General features: G+C 43.6%; 2 protein-coding genes across 8 annotated transcripts in view; one reads left to right on the forward strand and one right to left on the reverse strand.

The window, feature by feature from the left end:
- Positions 1–658: 658 nt before the first annotated feature.
- Positions 659–17,324, reverse strand: HSCB (HscB mitochondrial iron-sulfur cluster cochaperone). Of its 6 annotated transcripts, none has more exons than XM_049866497.1 (6): positions 17,032–17,324; positions 15,763–15,859; positions 14,953–15,042; positions 14,218–14,359; positions 10,941–10,988; positions 3,119–5,736 (listed from the first exon to the last, which is right to left on the reverse strand). In XM_049866497.1, the coding sequence occupies exons 1-6, from the start codon at positions 17,268–17,270 to the stop codon at positions 5,594–5,596; spliced, it is 759 nt and encodes a 252-aa protein (XP_049722454.1). In that variant the 5' UTR covers positions 17,271–17,324; the 3' UTR covers positions 3,119–5,593. The 6 variants fall into 6 exon arrangements, with proteins under 6 accessions (XP_049722458.1, XP_049722454.1, XP_049722455.1 ...); XM_049866499.1 differs by lacking the exon at positions 3,119–5,736 and adding an exon at positions 5,744–7,691 and having other exon boundaries at positions 17,032–17,323; XM_049866501.1 differs by lacking the exons at positions 3,119–5,736; positions 10,941–10,988 and adding an exon at positions 659–1,828 and having other exon boundaries at positions 17,032–17,323.
- Positions 17,325–17,571: 247 nt separating this feature from the next.
- CHEK2 (checkpoint kinase 2) overlaps positions 17,572–20,932 on the forward strand; it is a 47,297-nt gene continuing 43,936 nt past the window's right edge. The window contains exons 1-2 of one of the 2 annotated variants that reach the window (XM_049866451.1): positions 17,572–17,637; positions 19,894–20,284. In XM_049866451.1, the coding sequence (XP_049722408.1) occupies positions 19,900–20,284 (385 nt within the window). In that variant the 5' untranslated portion in view covers positions 17,572–17,637; positions 19,894–19,899. The remainder of the gene's footprint in view (positions 17,638–19,893; positions 20,285–20,932) is intronic. The other variant, XM_049866452.1, reaches the window with a different exon arrangement.

Below are 20,932 nucleotides of genomic sequence, written 5' to 3' on the forward strand. Positions count from 1 at the left end.
GCCTCGTGGACTGTGAGAGAATAAATTTCTATTTGTTAAAGCCACCCACTTGTATTTCTGTTATAGCAGCACTAGATAACTAAGACACCATTCAAAGCCTTAGTTTTTCCATCTGTGAAATGGGGATGATAGTTCCTGCCTGAAAGCGCCAGTTTGAGGATTCAGCGATGTGGTGCGATGGATCACTTTTATATGGTCTTTCTCGCCACGGTCTTGCGACACCTACCCAAGTGATTGGGTGGGAGTCCACAAATGAGGTAATTGTAGCTTGCCAAGAGGATTGGATAGCTTGCTAATAATGCAAATAAACTTCAGGGTACCCGTTTGGGGGTGGGACCATGCAAATAAGGTCTATGGAACTTTAACGAAGGGACTGGTCAGTATTGCCATCCCCTTAGACTTAAAATAAGCCTTCCTGGAGGTGGGAAGGAAAGGGTCTCACCACCACCAAGGAAGAAGAGCCAGGAGTGGACTGTGTCCTTTGGACCTGGGATCCCTGTGGCAAGAAGCACCTAGAACCAGCTCAATGAGAGAGAGAGTTGTAACATTGTAGACAATGAGAAGCAGTAGCAGAGAAAGGGTGGCAGCAGAGGCAGGAGACCGGCATGAGACAGCGCAGTAGGCCCACTGAGCAAGAGAGCTGAGCGCCTTTGGGCAGTGGCTCGCTGAAGGAGCAGGGTGCCTCTGGGTCCTGGGAATCATGGCCTCGATACACATATTTTGGGGGGACATAATTCAATCCATGACATCTGCTAACCAAAAGGTCGGCAGTTTGAATCCAGCAGCCACTCCTTGGAAACCCTATGGGGCAGTTCTACTCTGTCCTATAGGGTAGCCTTGAGTTGGAATCAACTTGATGGCAACAAGTTTGGTTTTCTTGAATTCTCCTTTGGCCTTCCTTATTCATTGTCCAGCTTTTGCATGCATACCGGGTGATTGAAAACACCATGGCTTGGGTCACGGGCACCTTAGTTCTCAAGGTGACATCTTTGCTTTTTAACACTTTAAGGAGAGATTTTGCAGCAGATTTACCCAATGCAAATGCAAAAAACCAAATGCAAAACAAAAGGGGAGGTACCAAATGTTAAACCCAGTTCTGTCTGATTCCATGTCATCTGCAGTATAAACCAAACCCGTTGCCCTCGACTCGATTCTGACTCACAGCGACCCCTTAGGACAGAGTAGAACTGCCCCATATGGTTTCCAAGGAATGCCTGATGGATTCAAACTGCTGACCTTTTGGTTAGCAGCTGTAGCCCTTTTTATTTTATTTTTATTGTGCTTTAAGTGAAAGTTTACAAGTCAAGTCAGTCTCTCATACAAAAATTTATATACACCTTGCCTTTTTTTAGCTGCTCTCCCCCTAATGAGACAGCACACTCCTTCTCTCTACTCTGTATTCTCCGTGTCCATTCAGCCAGCTTCTGTCCCCCTCTGCCTTCTTAACTCCCCTCCAGACAGGAGCTGCCCTCTTAGTGTCACATGTCTACTTGAGCCAAGAAGCTCACCCCTCACTCGTATCATTTTCTATCTTATAGTCCAGTCCAATCCCTCTTTGAAGAGTTGGCTTTGGGAATGGTTCCAGTCTTGGGCTAACAGAAGATCTGAGGACCATGACCTACGGGGTCCTTTTAGTCTCAGTCAGACCATTAAGTCTGGTCTTTTTATGAGAGTTTGAGGTCTGCATCCCAGTGCTCTCCTGCTCCATCAATGATTCTCTGTTGTGTTCTCTGTCAGGGCAGTCATTGGTTGTAGCTGGGTACCATCTAGTTCTTCTAGTTTCAGACTAGCAGCTATAGCTCTTAACCACTGCACCAGGGTTTTCAATCTGCAGTATAAAAAAAAAACAGTATAGCAAATACAATTTGTGATTTACCTTCTTCCTTCCTTAGTCCACCTGATGAGCTCGTGCTCAACAAATGTTGTCTACCTGACTAGCTCCCAAAAAAATCCTTGGGTATTGAGTCTCTAATGAGCGTCCAGTATTGTCATACCTTGTTGCTGTGTGACTCTGCTGGCACTCTGGAAAGCTTGCACCTGGTTTCCACTAGACTTCACCCTATGTACCTTTTCCCCCTTGCTGATTTTGCATTGTATCCTTTTGCTGTAATAAATCATAGCTGTGAGTAGGACTACATGCTGAGTCCTGTGAGTTCTTCTAGTGAATCATCAAACCTGTGGGTAATCTTGGGAATCCTTCACACAGCTTCTCTCTACTATCTGGATTCTACTTCTCCTGAAGCCATCTTCCCTCGTTACCACACCTGGGAGTGATCCCTCCCTAAGCCTAGTGAAGCCATATACTCAGGCTTTGGAAATTGGAACTAGGTTCAAATTCTGCCTCTGCTGGGCATGATGCAGGTCCTGATACATGGCAGCTCTTGTCATGAAATTTTTAATCCCCATTATGAATTGTTTAATCCTCTCAGCTGGTGGGTTCAGCCTGAGTCCATGGGCTTTGCAGACAGACCTGGGTTTGAAGCCCAGCTCTTCGGATTCTCGAAGCCTTTTTTTTCACCTCAAAATGAGTCCACTTGGGTATAATTTGACGGGATACATGTAAAACACTGTACACAGTGCCTGACACACAGTGGTCGTTCAACAGATAGGAGCTTTTATTATTATTTTGGTTCTTGGTATAAAAGTCATCTCCCCAAATAGATAGTAAGCGTCTAATAGTACTGTGTATTGTTCCCAAGGCTGAGCATTCTCCTGAATAAAGTAGGTGCTTGAAACTTTTTTTTTTTTTGAAACTGTTGAAAGGGTATTTATTCTTCAATAACAAAAGGCATGACTTTGTTACCAAAGTAAATAGTCATTATAAAAAAAAAAAGTCACATTTGAGTGCTTATTCTGCATGTGCCATGCACTGTGCTTAGCAATTTGTATAGATAGGTATTATTATCATTATTTTAAAGATGAGGAAATGAGGCTTAGCACAATCACCGGCTCATAGCAGATAAGTGGGGGAACTAGGATTCAAACTCAAGACAGAGACCAGAACCTGGGAAGAAATAGTCACAAATTAGTCAAAACCTCTGATTTGTTACTGTATAAGGAATATTGGGGGTGGGGGGTGGGGTAGAAGTTGGGGTAGAGGCTGGGGGTTGTTGCCAGAACTGTTAAAAATAAAATTTTTAAATACTAAATTTGTGCATAAATTCATTAGCTTTATTTTACAGTTTATGAACCAGGGAATGTGTGGTCTGAAAGTCAGAAGCTAGGTACAGTGTGAATGGGTTTTCTAACAAGGAAGCTTGTACTAGGTAAATTTAGGATTGGCTGGTGGGCATTTTCTTTCCTTATTTGGGATAAGGTAAAAATTTGAGTTAGTTTAAATATAGTAGGCAAGTACTGATTGGCTAGTTTAAGTTTCCATTTCCAGGAGAGTCAATAGATTGTCTTAGATTTAGCTCCTGGGAAAGTTAGGCATTTACGTGAAATGAAAACTTAGGTTTTGATTTGCTGGCCTGGGGCTCAGCACTGGAGCCTTGGTGGTACAGTGGCTAAGACCTGGGCTGCTAACCAAAAGGTCAGCAGTTCAAATTCACCAGCCGCTCCTTGGAAACTCCATGGGGCAGTTCTACTCTGTCTTGTTGGGTCACTATGAGTCATAGCTGACTTGACTGCAATGGGGTTTTCCTTTTTGGGGGGAGCTTAGCAGGAACGACTCCATTTTGGGCCTAATTTAGTCAGGCTTTCAATTTCTCCCTGTTTGGTCACACTCTTAGTTCATTGAGAGATGTGATCAAATTTTAAGGTAAGAGTGCCACTCCCAGTCACTGCATTGATGCTCAGGTTGGATGGCAGTGGATATTCACAGGCTACTATGGATTGGATGCTATTGAGTGTATTCCAACTTACAGTGATGCCATGTGACAGAGTAGAACTGCCCCATAGGGTTTTCTAGGCTGTAATATTTTTTTATTGCACTTTAGATGAAGATTTACAGAACTAGTTTCTCATTAAATAGTACACATATTGTTTTATAACATTGATTAACCACCCCATGTCAACATATCATGTCAACATTCTCCCTTCTCAACCTTAGGTTCCCTATTACCAGCTTTCCTGTCCCCTCCTGCCTTCTAGTCCTTGCCCCAGGCCTGGTGTGCCACTTTAGTCTGCTTTTGTTTTATGGGCCTGTCCAGTCTTTGGCTGAAGGGTGAACCTCAAGAGTGACTTCATTACTGAGCTGAGAGGGTGTCAGGGGGGCCTTACTCTCAGGGTTTTGAGACAGATAGGGTTAACCATGCTGGCAGAACAAAAAGAGCTGTTAAAAGATTACCATCTAGAAGTTGGAAAAACAGGAATCACATCCTGTCAACATAAGGTTGAAACAACCCAAGAATTACTATTTCCTTCTTACTGTTTTTCTAGTCCTTTTCCCCTTTACAGGCTCTGCATGCACAGAAGAACAAAGTACGACAGCTGTTTAACCTTCCTTAGAACGGGAAGATGGCGATGTAGTGCCGAAGATCAGTGTGCCTGCGCTATACCCCGTAATAAGTGATGCCAAGGGCTGCGGAGAGGACTCCATCTTGAATATCAGCAGGTTCTATCTTGGATTCCAATGCATGTGCAACCTAATTTCGTAGCACTGCGGTTCTGAGAAGTACCTGCCCCTTGACAGAAACCTACTAAATATTCATTACTCTATCGTCACCACCAAAGCTATATAAGCCCTAGCCTTGCCTCCCCTTTCTGAGCCAGTCTTTTGGAGAGGTATAAGCCCCCAAAGACTCATTTTACTTGTCACAAGTAAAATAAACCTGTTAGAGATGAACCCAAAATTGTCTCCTCTGTGTATTCTTACAAGGACCCATTGAGTCCGGAGGGCCTCCATTCCCTTGGCGGTAAAAGTTTCTCCAGTCTCTGTCAGGGCAGCAAGTCTGGTCTTTATTTTTGAGTTAGAATTTTGTTCTACATTTTTTTCCAGCTCTGTCTGAGACCCTCTATTGTGATCCCTGTCAGAGCATTCAGTGGTGCTAGCCAGGCACCACCTAGTTGTACTGGGCTTAGTCTGGTGGAAGCTGTGGTAGATGTGGTCCATTAGTCCTTTGGACTAATCTTTCCCTTACATCTTTAGTTTTCTTCATTCTTCCTTGTTCCCAAAGGGATGAGACCAGTGGAGTATCCTAGATGGTCACTCACAGGTTTTTCACACCTCAGACACTACTCACCACAGTAAATGTTGAACATTTTCTATATAAACCATGTTATGCCAATTGAGCTAAATGTTCCAAGACCCTGGTCCCCACCGTCCTCAAAGGCTGTAATTTTTACAGAAGCAGATCACCAGGTATTTCTCCCATGGAGCCACTGGGTGGGTTTGAACCACTAACCTTTAGGTTAGCAGCTGAACACTTAACCATTGCACCACCAAGGATCTTTAGGGGCTGGGACAGATGCTTAACTTGTTTGCCTGTTGGCCAGAAACTTTAATCCATAAATTAGGGAACACTTGAAAAGGTTCCTGGATTTAGGAGTCCAGATAAATTTAGGGTTTAGACTAAAAGGGAAAGAATTGGGAAGAGAAAAAAGAGAAAGTAATCACACTGACCTCAGAAGCCATGACTCACAATGTCTTTTTTTATTTATTCCCCAAGTCAGAAATGGTTTGCTGAGGTCCAGCCTGCAAGCAGGTGAGGAGAAAGTTTTTTTTGAAGTTCCTCCAAAGATGTTGTATCAGGCAATATTTATCTGCTTTCTTTTTGTGGTCAGATTGTTTTGGTCCTGAAGAATGAATGAATATTATCCACAGAAGTATTCAAACACTCCTTTCATCTCCTGCTTCTTGGGAGAGGTAGGCAATTTAAACGGAACAAATGTTCACACTGTAATTATCTTCTTAAAGGACTCCCAGTGTGCTTCCAGACATGTAACTCTCTCTCCTTGTAAACTGTGACGGGGGTGGAGATTGTACTGATATTCCCAACTAACGTTAGGATAGACAGCTGCTGTGGTTAATTGGCCTTCTGAAGATTGGTAAATGCTAAAATGATAACTATTACTGGATCAAGATTCACAAGGTGTAAATTCTCAGAGAACGATCAGGCAGAATGCAAAGGAGCTGCACTTTTAAGCTCTCGTAGTAGTATTTAAGCCCTTGGTTCAGACCCCTGACTTTTAAAAATTATAAACAAGTGATTTCTTCTGGAAGAATTTGAATTGGAATTTTTTTAAGCAGAATTTTCTACTTGCTATTTTAATCTTCCTTGATCCAGAGACTTAAAATACTTTTTTCTTCTTCTTCTATCTGGAAATTAATGAAGAACTTAAACTGAATCCCAAAAGATCCAGAAAGGTAAGTGGAACTGCTTTGGGCTGAATTATAGGAGCATGGAAATTGTGACAAGGCAGTGTGAAGTGTCCAGAGAGAAATTAAAAGTGCTCTATCTACCTCACCAAGGTGAAGGGGAAAATGTGGTTAGCATTCAATGCCAGACTTTTTTTTTTTAAATTGTGCTTTAGGTGAAAGTTTACAGCTCTAGTTAATTTCTCATACAAAAATTTATACACATATTGTTATGTGACACTAGTTGCAATCCCTTAATGTGACAGCACACTCCCCCTTTCCACCCTGGGTTTCCTGTGTCCATCTAAACAGCTCCTGTCCCTTCCTGCCTTCTTGTCCTGCCTCTGGACAGGAGCTGCCCTTTTGGACTTGTATATCTGCTTGAACTAAAAGCATAGTCTTCATGAGTATTATTTCATATTTTATAGTCCAGTCTAATCTTTGTCTGAAGAGTGAGTGGGCTTTGGGAATGGTTTTAGTTCTGGGTTCACAGAGCCTTCGGGAAGCCATGGCTTCAAGGCTTCGGGGATTCCTCCACCAGACTAATTCATGATAATTTGCATGTTTACCAAACAGAAAGTCCCACTGTCACACTATCTAACATGGTGACTATCTTAATGTAGTCATTCCATTAGAAAAAAGATGTGGCTGTAGGGCAGAGGCTGGCAATCTCATGGTCAAACCCAATCTACTGCGTACTCTTGTAAATAACGTTATTGGAACACAGCTTGTCTATTTGTTTATACATTGCTTATGGCTGCTTTTGTGCTACAACGGCAGAGTTGAGAGGTTATGAGAGAGACCCTATGGCCCACGAAGCCAGAAATATTTTCTGGCCCTTTACAGAAAAAGTTTGCTGACCCCTGCTCTTGGGCTTCAGGTTGGCCTTGTACCCACCTGTTCATCCATCAGCCCGTGTGTGTGTGTGTGTGTGTGTGTGTGTGTGTGTTGTGTAAAGTGTCAGATGAAGAAATGACCACTAAAGCATGACATACATAAAGATGGTATAAGCAGTTAAAACATATCTATTCTCAATTACCAAACCCACCAAAACCCACTGCCGTTGAGTTGGTTTTGATTCACAGTAACCCTACAGGACACATTCCAAGGCTGTAAATCTTTACGGAAGCAGATTGCCACATCTTTCTCCCACAGAGTGGCTAGTGGGTTCAAACCACCGACCTTTTGGTTAGCAGCTGAGCCCTTTAAACACTGCACCACCAGGGCTCCTTCTCAACTACCAAAAGCCAGAAAAGAAATATACAGCAGCTTTATTTTTAAAAGGTTTAAACTAGCAACAATTAGAGTGGAATCTTCTTTAACTTGATCTTTTCTTCTACATTTAACAAGTATCTCATTTTTGTTAAAATTTCCTTGGCTTTTTCAAAGTCATCTGAAATAAACAGAGACATTGATGTCAGGCTTCATTTCAGTCAAGAATCAAACCAACTCTATTGCCCAAGGCAGCTAGGCCAAAGCTGGGCCCTGGGCTCTGGAAGGCCCATCCATCACTCAGTACATCTGAGCAATGGACAGGGATGCCATCTGGGTCGTTGAGGGGACAAAGGGATTAACCAGGGGCAAGAGCAGACTTGTTTACAGGATTCAGATTTCAAATAAGCGAAGTTCGACTCTGTTCAGGACAGTCCCAAAGTAATAAATAGGTTGTGTTTTAAAAGTTTTCCACCCGTGGCAGTCATAACCCTGAAGAGGATGTGGAAGCACGGGGTGCTTCCTCTGTGCTGCATGCTCAGGTACAGGCTACGCTCAAGGGGCTTACAGTCCTGGGACAGACGCCTTTACACTGGTGGTTTTCAACGTGTGTGTGTGTGTGTGTGTGTGTGTGTGTTATTTGCCCTCCAGGGGACATTTGGCAATGTCTGGAGACATTTTTGGTTATCATAACAGGAGGGTGGGGTGTCAGACCAGCATCCAGTGAATAGATAGCTACCTGCATCAACCCAATGACTGCAAAGATGTGATATTAAGTAACAAAGCGAGTCACAGAAAATATGTGAGGTGTGATTCCATTTATATAAATTCAAAAATTATGCAAAACTAAATAATAAATTTATATTCACATATTAAAACTGTCAAGAAAAGCAAGGGAATGATTTAACACAAAAGTCAAGGGAGTGGTTACCATGGAAGGGGATACAATGGCAAAGGGCCCATGGGGGCTTGGAAGGTAATGGTCATGTTCTGCATCTTATGCCTGGTGGTGGGGACATGAGTGTTTGTTCTATTATTATTCTTTCAATTGTACTTATACATCATTTATTCTTTTTTGTATTGTATTTCATAATTAAACAAATCCCACTGCTGTCAAGTCGATTCTGACTCATAGCTGCCCTGCAGGGCAGAGTAGAACTGCCCTATAGGGTTTCTGAGACTGTAATCTTTACAGAAGCAGACTCCACATCTTTCTCCCGTGGAGTAGCTTGTGGGTTTGAACCACCGACCTTTGCTTAACCACTGTGCCACCAGGGCTCCTTCTAACTAAACAAATAAAAGTATACACCTACAAAGGTATAACAGGGTTTTTTGGGTGGGCCCTGCTGGAACACATCCTACCCATGTTAACCAGTGCATTAAGAACATTCCATTTCAGACAGCTAGGTTGGGCCAGGTTCCTATCTATCCTGCTGTCAACCTATATTTACCCTACTCTTTTTAGAAAATCTGCCTCTGCCCACTTCTCAGAATCCACACCTATAGTCCCTAAAAAGTGGGCAGTGTACTGTGTAAACCTACCCCCTTGGCCTGAGTTGATTGGACTAGAGTGGACATCTGGCTCAAGCTGGGCCAATCAAATTCTCCCAGGAATCTAGACTTGGGTCTAGAAGACTCTAGTCCGATGGTGAAAGGCCTTATTCTTAAAAAGGTAATAGAGTTTAGAGGACCCAGGAGTCATACTGTGGGGGAGGCCATTTTGGAGCAAGTGGATGGGTCTAGTTAATGAAGAGGAGGTCAGGGTGGACTTCTAGAGGGCTGGACCCATGACCAGAGCTGTCTTGGTTCCAGACTGCTTTTTGGCTTCCAGGTCCTGCCCCAGAAAAGTGCTTATCTCACTATGCTATAATCATCTTTGGTATTTTCCCTTTGGATTCTGGGAGATAGCCCTATGTCGTATAACTAGCTCCCTTTATCTGGATCAACTTACATGGCTTTTTCTTCTTGCATTCAAATGATTCCTAAGCCAAAGTGCCATTATTCCCTTTTTTTAAAGGGATAGCACAGATCAGGGATGAGGAGAAAGGTTGTTCTTGCTTAAAAATAGCTAGATCCAGTCTCTTCAGCCTGAGAGCCAGGGGCAATAGGGACCAGGATGAAAATTTCATACTTGTTTTCAGGTACCCACCACCTGTCTGTGAGTTTACCATACTACGTAGCTTTTGTGTTGCTTATGATGCTGGAAACTATGCCACCAGTATTTCAAATACTAGTGGAGTCACCCAGCAGGTTCAGTGGAGCTTCCACACTAAGACAGACTAGGAGAAAAGCCTTGGTGATCTATTTCCAAAAATTAGCCAATGAAAACTCTGTGGATCACAATATAATATTGTTCAATATAGTGCCGGGTCACTATGAATTGGAACTGTCTTGATGGCACTTAACAACAACAGTGCTGGAAGATGAGCCCCCTAGGTTGGAAGGCACTCAAAATACACAGTGGCTGCAACAACGGACTATTCTTGAGCGTATCAACAACTGTGAAGATGGTACAGGACTGGGCAGTGTTCCATGGGTTGCCAAGAGTCATTGCCAACTCCATGCAAGTAACAGTACAACAACAATTAAGGCAACTCAATGCAACTAACAATTGCAACAACAATTTAGGCACATTTCTGCCTTGGGCATCTGCCCTCCAGGGCTTTGCAAAAGAAAACGGTATGCTGGCTTTGCTAAATGTTGACCCTTCAGCTTTGCCTTCAGAGCCCTGCCCTGTTGGCTTCAGTCCACATACCTCATCTTATCTTCTACTTGCCAAAGGGTAATGAAGTACTGTACTTTATCCTTTATAATGTTTAATTGGCATTTCTTTGTTTTTGGTACATAGCTTGTTTTTCCAGTAAGGCTCTGAATCCTTGAAGGCAGAAGTGTAGACTCATGTATATTTTATATTTCTCCATGTATCTGTTGGGAGCCCTGATGGCACAGTGGTTAAGAGATCGGCTGCTAACCAAAAGGTTGGGAGTTCGAATCCACCAGCCATTCCTTGGAAGTTCTATGAGGCAGTTCTACTCTGTCCTATAGGGTCGCTATGAGTCGGAATCGACTTGATGGCAAAGGGTTTGTTTTTTTTTGGTTTATGTATCGGAAACCCTGGTGGTGTGGTGGTTAAGTGCTATGGCTGCTAACCAAGAGGTCAGCAGTTAGAATCTGCCAGGTGCTCCTCGGAAATTCTATGGGGCAGTTCTACTCTGTCCTATAGGGTCACTATGAGTTAAAATTGACTCGATGGCAGTGGGTTTAGTTTGGTTTTATTTATAGGGTTGCTGAGTCGGAACTGACTCAACAGCAATGGGTTATGTGCCTGTTATAAGGTGGGTATATAATGCTATTTGTTGAATGAATGGTTATACCTCATTGCTTACAATTTCTTTCCATACCTAAGAAAGTCAAGAAGCAAAGAAAATACCTTGTTCAAAAGCTCTGCTTGCACTGTCAATACATTCTTTCTGTTTGACTGAAAGAGAAAACCATTAATTTTTCTATTTAAATAGACTCTTGATAAGAAGACAACACTTTTTAATCATACTGGGTTGAACATGGCAAAGCAGGAAGTTTGGATCTGTGGTAAGTCTTCATAACCCTTGTTTCTACATGTTCTAGGATGGCAGCTCCTGTTTAGTACAGCACTGCCTGACCCTAGTTACACCATCTTTTTTTATCCTATGAAAGGTCTCGGGGGCAATCACCAAAGCTCATAAAATGGCTGTAGAATCACTGGGGGGAAAAAAAAGACAAATGCCCTGATTCTCTCTATCAAGCAGTCTAACTCCTTCAGATTTCAGCAAGAAGAAAATTAATATACCTGGATTGTCTATCAGCAGAGCAATACAGAGTGTTTTAGGCAACCATTTACAAATTATACAGCCTCCCAGGAAGATGAAACATTTACATTACATCATACTATGCCTTAAAAGAGATGTTCACTGAAGTAAACGAGTAGCTACCTCATATTCCTGTTGTTTCCTCATTAGGGAATGAAGACTTTCTCAGTAAGATATGACTAGTATCAATCATGTTTATATTGCCTGTTTTCAAAGCACTTTCAATTACATTATATCCTACGGAAGGAGCCCTAGTGGTGCAGTGTTTAAATGCTTGGATGCTAACCTGTAGGTCAGTAGTTTGAACCCACCAGCTGCTCCACAAAAGAAAGATGTGGCAGTCTGCTTCCATAAAGATTACAGTCTTGGAAACCCTATGGGGCAGTTCTATTCTGCCCTACAAGGTTATTGGGTTGGAATCGACTCAACAGCAATATTATTATTTTTTATATCCCAAGGTTGACATGATCAGTATTGGGGGATTTTCCCATGCTCTCATGGTTGGTGAGTGGAGGTATTGTGAACAGACCCCAAGTCACCTGACTCCCAGTCCAGTGTTTGAAAACTTGCTACTCAGCTGGCAGTATGGTATGGACAAAAAGAGCACCGGCCTACTAGTCTGGAAGCACCAAAGTTCTCGCTTCAATGCTAGATTTATACCCTTGAACATTCACTCTACCTGGGCTTTAGCAGGTACCTTTTGGAAGGGAGTTTAGAAATAAATCCAAGTGAAGGTCAGTGACCTGGTCAAAGTCAAACATTTAATATAGAGCTAGAATAACCACTGCCATTGATTGAGCACTTACTTCACACCAGGCACTGTATTAAGTGTGTTACATGCTTAATCTCATTTAACTTAATCCTTGCAACAACCAGTACTAATATTGTCCTCCTTTTACAGATGAGGAGACTGAGGTTCAAAGTGGTGAAGTCACTTACTCAAGGCCATGTAGAGAGGCAGTGGCAACGTTGGGACTGAACCCAGATCCACCTCACCCCCAGGTCTTCACGCTCCCCTGCCTCCCAAGCAGCAGCCAGGCTCTGACTGCAATCCTGAATTTCTCCTCTACCTATACTACTGGACTTAATGTCCATATGTCCCTAGCTGACAGTCCCCCCACCACAACTTCTATTTTACTGCTTTTAATTTGTTTATCATTTATTCACTCATTTAACAAACATTTACTAAGCCCCTACTATGCTCTCAGTTCTGTGTTATGTGCTTAGGATGCGAGGGAAGCAAAAAGCAGACACAATTTCTGCCTCTGCAGAACTTCCAGTGTAATGGGTAAAGCTGATATTGATCTAATAATCTCACACAGAACAGTAAAGTTTTAACTGTGATTATTCCTACAATGGTGGGGTACACATTGCCAAAAGGTGTTAATGGAGAGGTCAAGAATGGTTTCTCTGAGGAAAATATCCCCCAGATCTGAAAGAGGAGGAGTTAACTCGATGGGCTGAAGGAGAAGGTTTCAGACAGAAGCAATAGCACGTGCAAAGGCCCTGGGGTAGGAAGATGCCTGGTATAGATGAGGGATTGGAAGTGGCTGGTCTGGCTGGAGTGGAGGGGGCAAAGAGGAAGAAAGCAGAGGCCAGACCATGCAGGGCCTTTTAACCATGCTAAGGAGTTTGGTCTTTAACCTGAGAGCAGTAGGAAACTACCCCAAGTTTATAAGCAAAGCGAGGGGTTATATGATTAGATTTGAGTTTCAAAAAGATCACACAAGTGACAGTGTAGGAATATTATACATGGAGCTAGAAGATATAGACAGACCAGCCAGGGGCTACTGTAGGTGTGCAAGTAAGAGAGAATGATAGCTTGGAACAGGGTAGCGGCAGTGAAAATAGATGGGTAGATAGATTTGAGATGCATTAAAAAAGTCATCTCTGTAAGACTTGGAGATGGATGGTAAGGGAGAATAAAATTGTTAAGGATGGCTCCCCAGTGTTTAGACTTATAAAACTGGATGGTGCCATGTGCTTAGAGAAGAACCCTGGAAGAGCAACAGGTTGCTCTTTTTTTTTTTTCCCATTGAGGAAAGGGAGGCCACTCATGAATTCCATTTTGGACGTGTTAAATTGAAATATATAGAAGGCACAGGCCATGTCTTTCTTGTTCACTGCTATATCCTCAGTGTCAAGCACAGTGCTTGATACATAGTAGGCACTACGTAAACATTTGGGAAAGTTTGTAAGTGCATCCAGTCTGAGTGAGAACCCTGGAGTCTTTTCTACAGAATAAAGTAGAAAACGAAGCTATATGGGGTCTGAAGAACAGGGTCTCAATCTTTGCTTTGCTACATATCTGCTGTGTGACCTTGGGAAATTCCATGAAATTCTAAGACACATTTTCCCTGTCAGAGATAATCACAGTATCTAAATGACATCACGGGTGGGAAGGAACATTCCAATCTGCAAAATACTGTTGTTGTTGGGTGCCACAGAGTCGATTTCTACTCATAGTGATCCCATATGACAGAGTAGAACTGCTCCATAGAGTTTTCTAGGCTGTAGTCTTTATGGGAGCAGATTTCCAGGTCTTTCTCCTGTGGAGCGGTTGGGTGAGTTTGAACCACCAACCTTTTGCTTAGCAGCCGATAGTATTACATTCTTGATTTAAGGCTGCCTTTTATAGGGCCACTATGAGTCAGAATTGACTTGATGGCAGAGGGTTTGGTATTTTTTTTCCAGAGGGACGTTGCAAGTTTAACCTCCAGACAACATTGGTTTCTGTATGGTCAAGAAAAAAAATTCCCTGAATCATCATGATAACCAGTAATTTTCTCTCTATACTCGTCTTTCACTTAACCCTAGGTATATATCCATAACAAAGTGCCTTGGCACCGTTTCATCTTTTACCTGCGACAACGGATTCAATCTCATTGACAGCACCTTCATGTTGAGCTTCTGCGAGTTTTTCATTGATTTCCATTATTTCCACGAGGAATTGCTTGTCCATTTCATCTGTCCCTTCGGGAATCTCTATTCCACGGAGTTTTAGCTATTGAGGTATAAAGCAGACAAAATAAGTTCTGTTTAGGAAACTATGGCCAGAGTCCTGTAATTCCTATTCACACCTTAGAACATAATATCGCTCATGGGGAAAACTCGAGCTGTCCTAATAACGAAAGCGTTAAGAGTAGGTGCCAAAAGCCTGGGCCGAGACAGAGTGCTGGGACAGGATCCCTCTCTGTGCTCCTTGGACCTGTGTGACCCTGGGGAGTTACTCTTCTACTCAGAGGTTGAACTAAATGTTTGTAAAGATTCTATTAAGTTCTAAAATTTTCTGGAGTTTAAGACTTCTCCCAAAAGAAACCAAAAATTACCCTTCATTAAAAGTCATCATCAAATCTTTGAAATTTATAGAAAATGGTGTCAAAAAAAAAGAAAAGAAAAAAAAGCAACTGGGGCAAGTAACATTTGCAGAGAATACTCAGAGAAAATGATACTCGTGTAGTATCTTTGAGGCTAAATATTGGGTCTCTGGATCAGCTCAGGTCTCAAGCGCTTTTCTCTGATTAGAGGGGAGCAGGTGTCCCACAACACAATAAGCACCAGGCAGTCACGCATAAAAGAGTTGGGAAATCACCTTACAAGGTATAGTCCCCTGCTTAGGGGTGCCAGAAGGGTCTTATAGGCATCATTCACCAGGGTCGAATGCTTCACTGAGAAGTCCTTTTCAGTCTGTTAGTGGGAGATGAAGGCAGTCTTATTATCATCCAAATTAACCATCTTACATTCACAAACTGTTTTAAAAAGGCTGATGGGTTACTGGGCCATAAAAAGAAATGAAAGTCCTGATGCATGTCACAGCATGGATGAACCTTGAAAACATTATGCTGAGTGAAGCAAGTCAGTCATAAAAGGGCAAATACCGTATGATCTGACTTATATGAAAGAGGCAAATATAGTGGTTACTAGAGGTGGGAGGGAAGGGGAGAAAAGGGAGTTACTGCTTAGAGGGCACTGCGTTTATGTTAATTGTAGTGGAATAATTTGGAAAAGGATAGTGATAATGGTTGTAAAACATAAAGAATATAATCAGTGTTACTGAATTATACATGTAAAAACTGTTGAAGTGGCATATGTTTTATTATGTATATTTTTACCATAATTAAAAAAAAAAAAGGCTGATGGGTGGAGACCTCAGGAAGTAGCCAAAATAGAACTGGTGTCGGATGAGCTGTCTTAATTTTCAACTGATTGGTTTTAGTCTGCTGGGAAGTTAGATAAAAGCTGTGAGTGCATGACAGCTCCAAGGCCTGGCTGGCTGAGGTCAGGCTGCCATAGGGTAGAGCTGGTTGTCCGGCTTGTTCCGTGATAATTACATAACCACAAGGCCACTGCCACCCATCTAGTGTGTACATGTGTGTTTGGGATGATTGGGGGTAGCCAATAGACTACCTGAGACCTCTGGCTGAAGAAATCTGGATGAACGAGACGCTGTAGTTGCTGGTACCTATGCTGGAGCTTCATGGTGTCAACTCTGAAGGAACGGTTGCTGGAAGAAAACCAGTAGATGAAATTCATGGAACAAATAATTAAAGATTTGTCTTCTATAAGCCTGGTTCCTGCTCTCATGGGGGATGGTTTCAAATAGTGGTTGGTGCTATGAATGAAAACAGAACTGGGTCAAAGAGAGTGGTGAATGGAGTGGATGAAGAGATGACATTTGAGGGGAGACCTGAATTTGTGGAGGAGTATTCAAATATCAAAGGAAAGAGCCATCCAGTCAAAAGGAACCACAAGTGCAAAGGCCCTGGAGTGGGAACAAAATTGGCACACTGAAGAAATTAAAGGGTAGTGTCATTGCAGCCCATAATAAGTGCTCAGTGACCTGTGGGGGCAGATCCTGGAGTTGAGGGAAGGGGCAATGCTGAACTTCACCCAAACTTTCTCTCTCCTAGATCTCCCACTTTCCTTTAATCCAACTCATTTTAGCTATCAGTTCCTAGAGTCTGCCTTATCACCTAACCAGTCCATCTCCACCCACATTTCATCACCTCTCCAAGCTCAATTTCAGAGGAAAATGGGAAAAAACACCCATTTCTGGGACCCTCCACCTTCAATTCCCACTTTTCCTTTAAATCCTGCCCACAATACTAGTTTTTCTGTGCTTTTACTCCCTTAAAGATCCCTATTGGTGCACTGGCTAAAAGCTTGGCTGCTAACCCAAAGGTTGGTGGTTCAAGCCCACCGGCCTCTCTGTGGGAGAAAGATTTGCAGAACTGCCTTATGGGTCAGTTCTACTCTGTAAGATCACTATGATTCAAGATCCACTCCATGGCAAGTGTTTTTTTGGTTTTTACTCCCTTAACTTGGACTATACATTAGTATTCCTTTCTTTAAGAGTTTCAACCCAACTTTAACCTTTCTTACTCTGCTCCCCAGGTCTCCCTTGTCCTAGGTCCAGCCCTCAATTTCTCCTCTCAGGCTTCGCACCTCAAGTCCCCCCCTCAAGTCTCCATCCCTCATCTCTCCGGCCCTTCCCTCAGACCCCGCCCCTTAATTTTCTCTCCCTCAGGCCACTTCCCAACCTCCATTCTCCCAGGCTCCGCCCCCAACCATCTTTCAGGGCCCCTCTTCTCCAAGCCTGGTCGGCCCACCATTCTAGCTGACCAGTTCGTCACGTCTCGATGGTCTCGACCCCTTTCCCAAAACCGCCGCCCGTACCAATCCATGAGGCTGAAGTAATCTCGAGTGGGGTCGGGTGGCTGCAACGCGCGGCACTGCGGGCAGAAGAGTATGTCCTCCCCTGTGGGGCCCCCTGGGCTGCCGCCGCACTTCCAACATCGCGGGGAGTTGCTTCGGGCCTGCGAAGCAGCATTGCAGCTTAGTGGTCTCCTCCTGGGGCTCCATGCTGGCCTCAACCCCCACACCCGGAGCAAGGCCCCAGCTCTCCCGCCCCACATCTGGCCCACGGCCTATCTCGCCTGGGTCACCTGTGGGGGAAAGGGGAGTTAGCGAGCGACCTAACTAGTGCTGCTGATTGGCTGTGGGAACTGAGGGGGCGGGATCACCTTGGGGAGGGGGGGAACCTGGATTCTGTGTCCCGCTTTGAGATCTAAACTACAACTCCCAGCAGGCAATGAGGCTACACTTCCAAGGTCCCATCCGCTTCTCCTCATTGGCCCAGGGCGGCGGAGGGTGTTTTTGATTGGCTGAGGAAGGAGTTTGTATTACATCTTTAGCGCCACTCCGCTGGCTGCGGCTGCGGCTGCGGCGAGTGTGCGCGAGTCGGCTGCGGCGAGTGTGCGCGACTCCAGGTGGGCTCGCAGGGTGAGTCTTAGTGGGGAAACTTTTTTGGGTGTTTTAGGGGTTCGAATCCCGTCCTCAGGGTCTTATGCGAGCAGAATCTCTGGAGCTTCCGCTTTGCCGAATTTGAGCTCCCGGGGGGGGGGGGAGGCGAGTACGTGGGCGACTCTTCCTTCTTTGTAGATAAACTTGGAGGTGAAGTTTACATTCCCTCGTGACTTACAAGCTGCTACTGGCCTAGACCTAGAAGGTGGGAAGTTAAAAAGTTTATGCTCTTAAAAATCACAGCGAAGTTGCTTTGTAAGGAGTTCTATGAATGTTAATGATCACTGCCATGATTTAAATTCAATATCGTAAGTATTTTTGGCGAACCCACTTTAGCTGCTATGCGCTGCAGGAACAAGAAACCCACTGCCCTATGTGTGTGTGTGTAGCGGATGCCTTGCGAGTGGCCTTAAGTGTGAGGGATGGGGTGGCAGGGAATGGGCAGCCAGCACGAGACGTCTTTGAGACTCAGTTTCTTATATGAAAAAAGATTGTGTTGCATATGTGAGGCTTTTTTCTCGCTGTAGGATTCTTCGGGACTGGAAGTCTGTTCACAGTCATGGGTTTTGCTGTGGTTATTGTGGCCTTTCACACCCCACTCCGCATGGCCTGCTGATATAAGTAGCTCCCAGTTATCATGCATTACTGGGGTGGAGGGGGAGGTGGGGAGAGCAGAGGGCTAGCATTACATGCATCACTTCATTTAATCCTCACTATTTATTTGCTTTTTTCATATGAGTAAACTGAGACTCAGAGAGATTGGGACCTGCCCAGTGTCATGCAAAGATTTGAGGCAGGCCTCTGACTCCAAGGCTCTACACCTCTAGCAACTCCACCATACCTTCTCACTATTGCTGAGGCCGGGGTGGTCCCAGCTCTTTATTTTTGTCTGAGTGGGTGGACCCTTGTCCTAAGCAAATGATGGCTGCCACCTCTTGACACGCTCTTTCTTTCTCCACTTACCAAGGGCGGGGACTAGATGCAGACGAAGAAGTCTTGTTCAGAAAGCTACAGAAGGACCCAACCTGGCTGAGGCAGTTTTAGACCAGCAGGTTCTGGAGTGGCAGACTCAGCTCTGGCATCACCTTCCTGTTGTGTTTTAAGAAAAGCTCCTCAGGACCTTTGTATCTTGAAAGCTGTGTAAATGCAGTAACATTGTTTACAACATTCTCCTGAAGGATTAACCTGAATGTGGGGAAAGGAAATACTTCCATTAAAAAAAAAAAGTCAAATTGGATCAGGCTTGCAAGTTACTTTGATTTTACAGGAGGTTCTGTTGTCTGAGTATAACTATCCATCAAGTTAATTCTAAAGAAAGGGAGCCTCTGTTATGGTATCTGTGACTCAGAGAATGGTTCAGAATTCTGTCCAGAATGGAAGGCCTTTTGGGATGCTGAAAAGATGAACCCATAGTTACTTAGCATCAGAAGAGCTAGGTGGAGTTGTTTAGAGCAGTCTGGTTTGTGCTCTGTTTCTTTAAGTGGCCTGACCCAAGTTAGGTGCCAGGGGATCTGGAATGAACAAACTGGATATGGTCTCTGTCCTTCTGGAGTAGGCCTGGGTCAGGGTGAAGGAGAGACATCCGATGTGTTTTATGTCAATGACAACCCTAGCCATTGTATGGTTTCTCTTTGCTCAGCTTCTACCTTTGTCCACCTGACAGTTCCCCGCCTTCTTTCCCTCTCAAAATATATATGAAATTTAAGTGTAGTGTTAGTTGTATTAATGAATAGGGTTTAGGTTTCATTTCTAATTTTTAAAAATTGAGGGAATGTAAGCTTTTGAGCCTTTGACCCCATTCCCCCCAACTCAAAAACTATTGGTCTAAATTGTTAGCATTTTAACTTTTTAAAATAATTTGTCTTATTTTTGTTGTGGAGAATATACACAGTAGGACATACACCAATTCAACAGCTTCTACATTTACAAATCTACATTGATTACATTCTTTGAGTGGTGCAGCCATTTTCGTTCCTCCCACACTAACAAACTCATTGCCTCCTAAATTTCCTGTCTAACCTTTCAAGTTGCTATTGACAATTTGATCTCGTGTAGATAGATCTTAAAAGAGCATAGTGCTCACAGCAGACGTAGCATTTTAATTTTTGCAGAGCATGTGTATCCTGTCTTTTTTTTTTTTAATTTAAAACCATTGTAATTTGCCCACCTTTCACTCTTGAACTTTAAGTTTTGTTCCTTGAAACTTATCTTATTGGTGAACACTTGCTTTTTGAGGTCCTGATGTCTCGAGAGGCAGATATGGATTGTCAGCAGTCCCAAGACGGCACCTCCTCACAGTCTCAAGGCGCCACCTCCTCTCAGTCCGCCACCTCCTCTCAGCCCGCCTTCTCCTCCTCCTGGCAGTCGCACAGCAGCTCCTTGCAGTCCCCTGGCCTTTCCTCACAGCCCCACGGCTCTTCGCAGTCCCAGAACACATCTGGCTCCTCCTCTGGCACAGTACACACATCCAGTCAGTCCTCTCACTCCAGCTCCGGGACGCTGAGTTCCGTAGACACAGTGTCCACTCAGGAACTCTACTCTATTCCCGAGGACCAAGAACCAGAGGAGCCCATCCCGGCCCCCTGGGCTCGATTATGGGCCCTTCAGGATGGATTCTCCAATCTCGGTAAGCGTCTTTGTTATATGATGCAATGTTTCATTCAGAAAGACAACTACAGTAAGTTGTAGTAGAAGGCTCGAGTCGCTCCTGGAGTGATTCTGGAGTTTGATGGTGATGGAAGATGAAACTGAGGAAGCAGTGTTGGGTCGTACATTAGCTCTTAACCCCTTTTGGATTCCCTTTATTTATTCTTACAGCAGATACTTTTTGGGCATTTGTGCTGTGCTGTTGGGCTGAGGTTCTTGAACAGAGCTGTGGACTCTCCCCAGAAAACTGCAGTTTCATGCAAACTTGTAAACATTTCTCATTGAATCTTGGAAGCTTTGCAAATTAATAACCCTGAGGTGGTTTGTGATGATTTCAGAGCATCAGTTTTGTAGTTTTGGAGACTAGAGGGAAGGCTATTTATTAGTTACCTGCTGCTGATTTTTGCTTCAGAGCAGCCAACCTTGCAATTTAAGTATGTTCATTCTCTCTGATAGCTCCTAGTTCCAGTAATCAGGCTTTGTTATGGGTATATTTGAAATAGCTTTTTTCTTCCTGCTTAGATTAAAATGACCTCTATGTTTAAAAACATGAACTTGAAGTTAACAGAATAGAAAGTAATATTATAAAGAAATGAATGACTAATGTATCATTTTGTACCTTGCTGTT

Source organism: Elephas maximus, chromosome 22 (assembly GCF_024166365.1).
Source record: "Elephas maximus indicus isolate mEleMax1 chromosome 22, mEleMax1 primary haplotype, whole genome shotgun sequence".
Lineage (NCBI taxonomy): Eukaryota > Metazoa > Chordata > Mammalia > Proboscidea > Elephantidae > Elephas > Elephas maximus.

Bases quoted from the DNA above. Each gene is read 5' to 3' on its own strand.
- HSCB (XM_049866497.1), bottom strand. From the start codon at position 17,270: ATGTGGGGCGGGAGAGCTGGGGCCTTGCTCCGGGTGTGGGGGTTGAGG. The intron at 15,860-17,031 runs GTACGGGCGGCG...GTTTTCTTCCAG, and splicing joins TACTTCAGCCTCATGGATTG to CAACCGTTCCTTCAGAGTTG. The intron at 5,737-10,940 runs GTATTTTCTTTG...TTCATTCTTCAG, and splicing joins AAGCAGAGCTTTTGAACAAG to GACCAAAACAATCTGACCAC.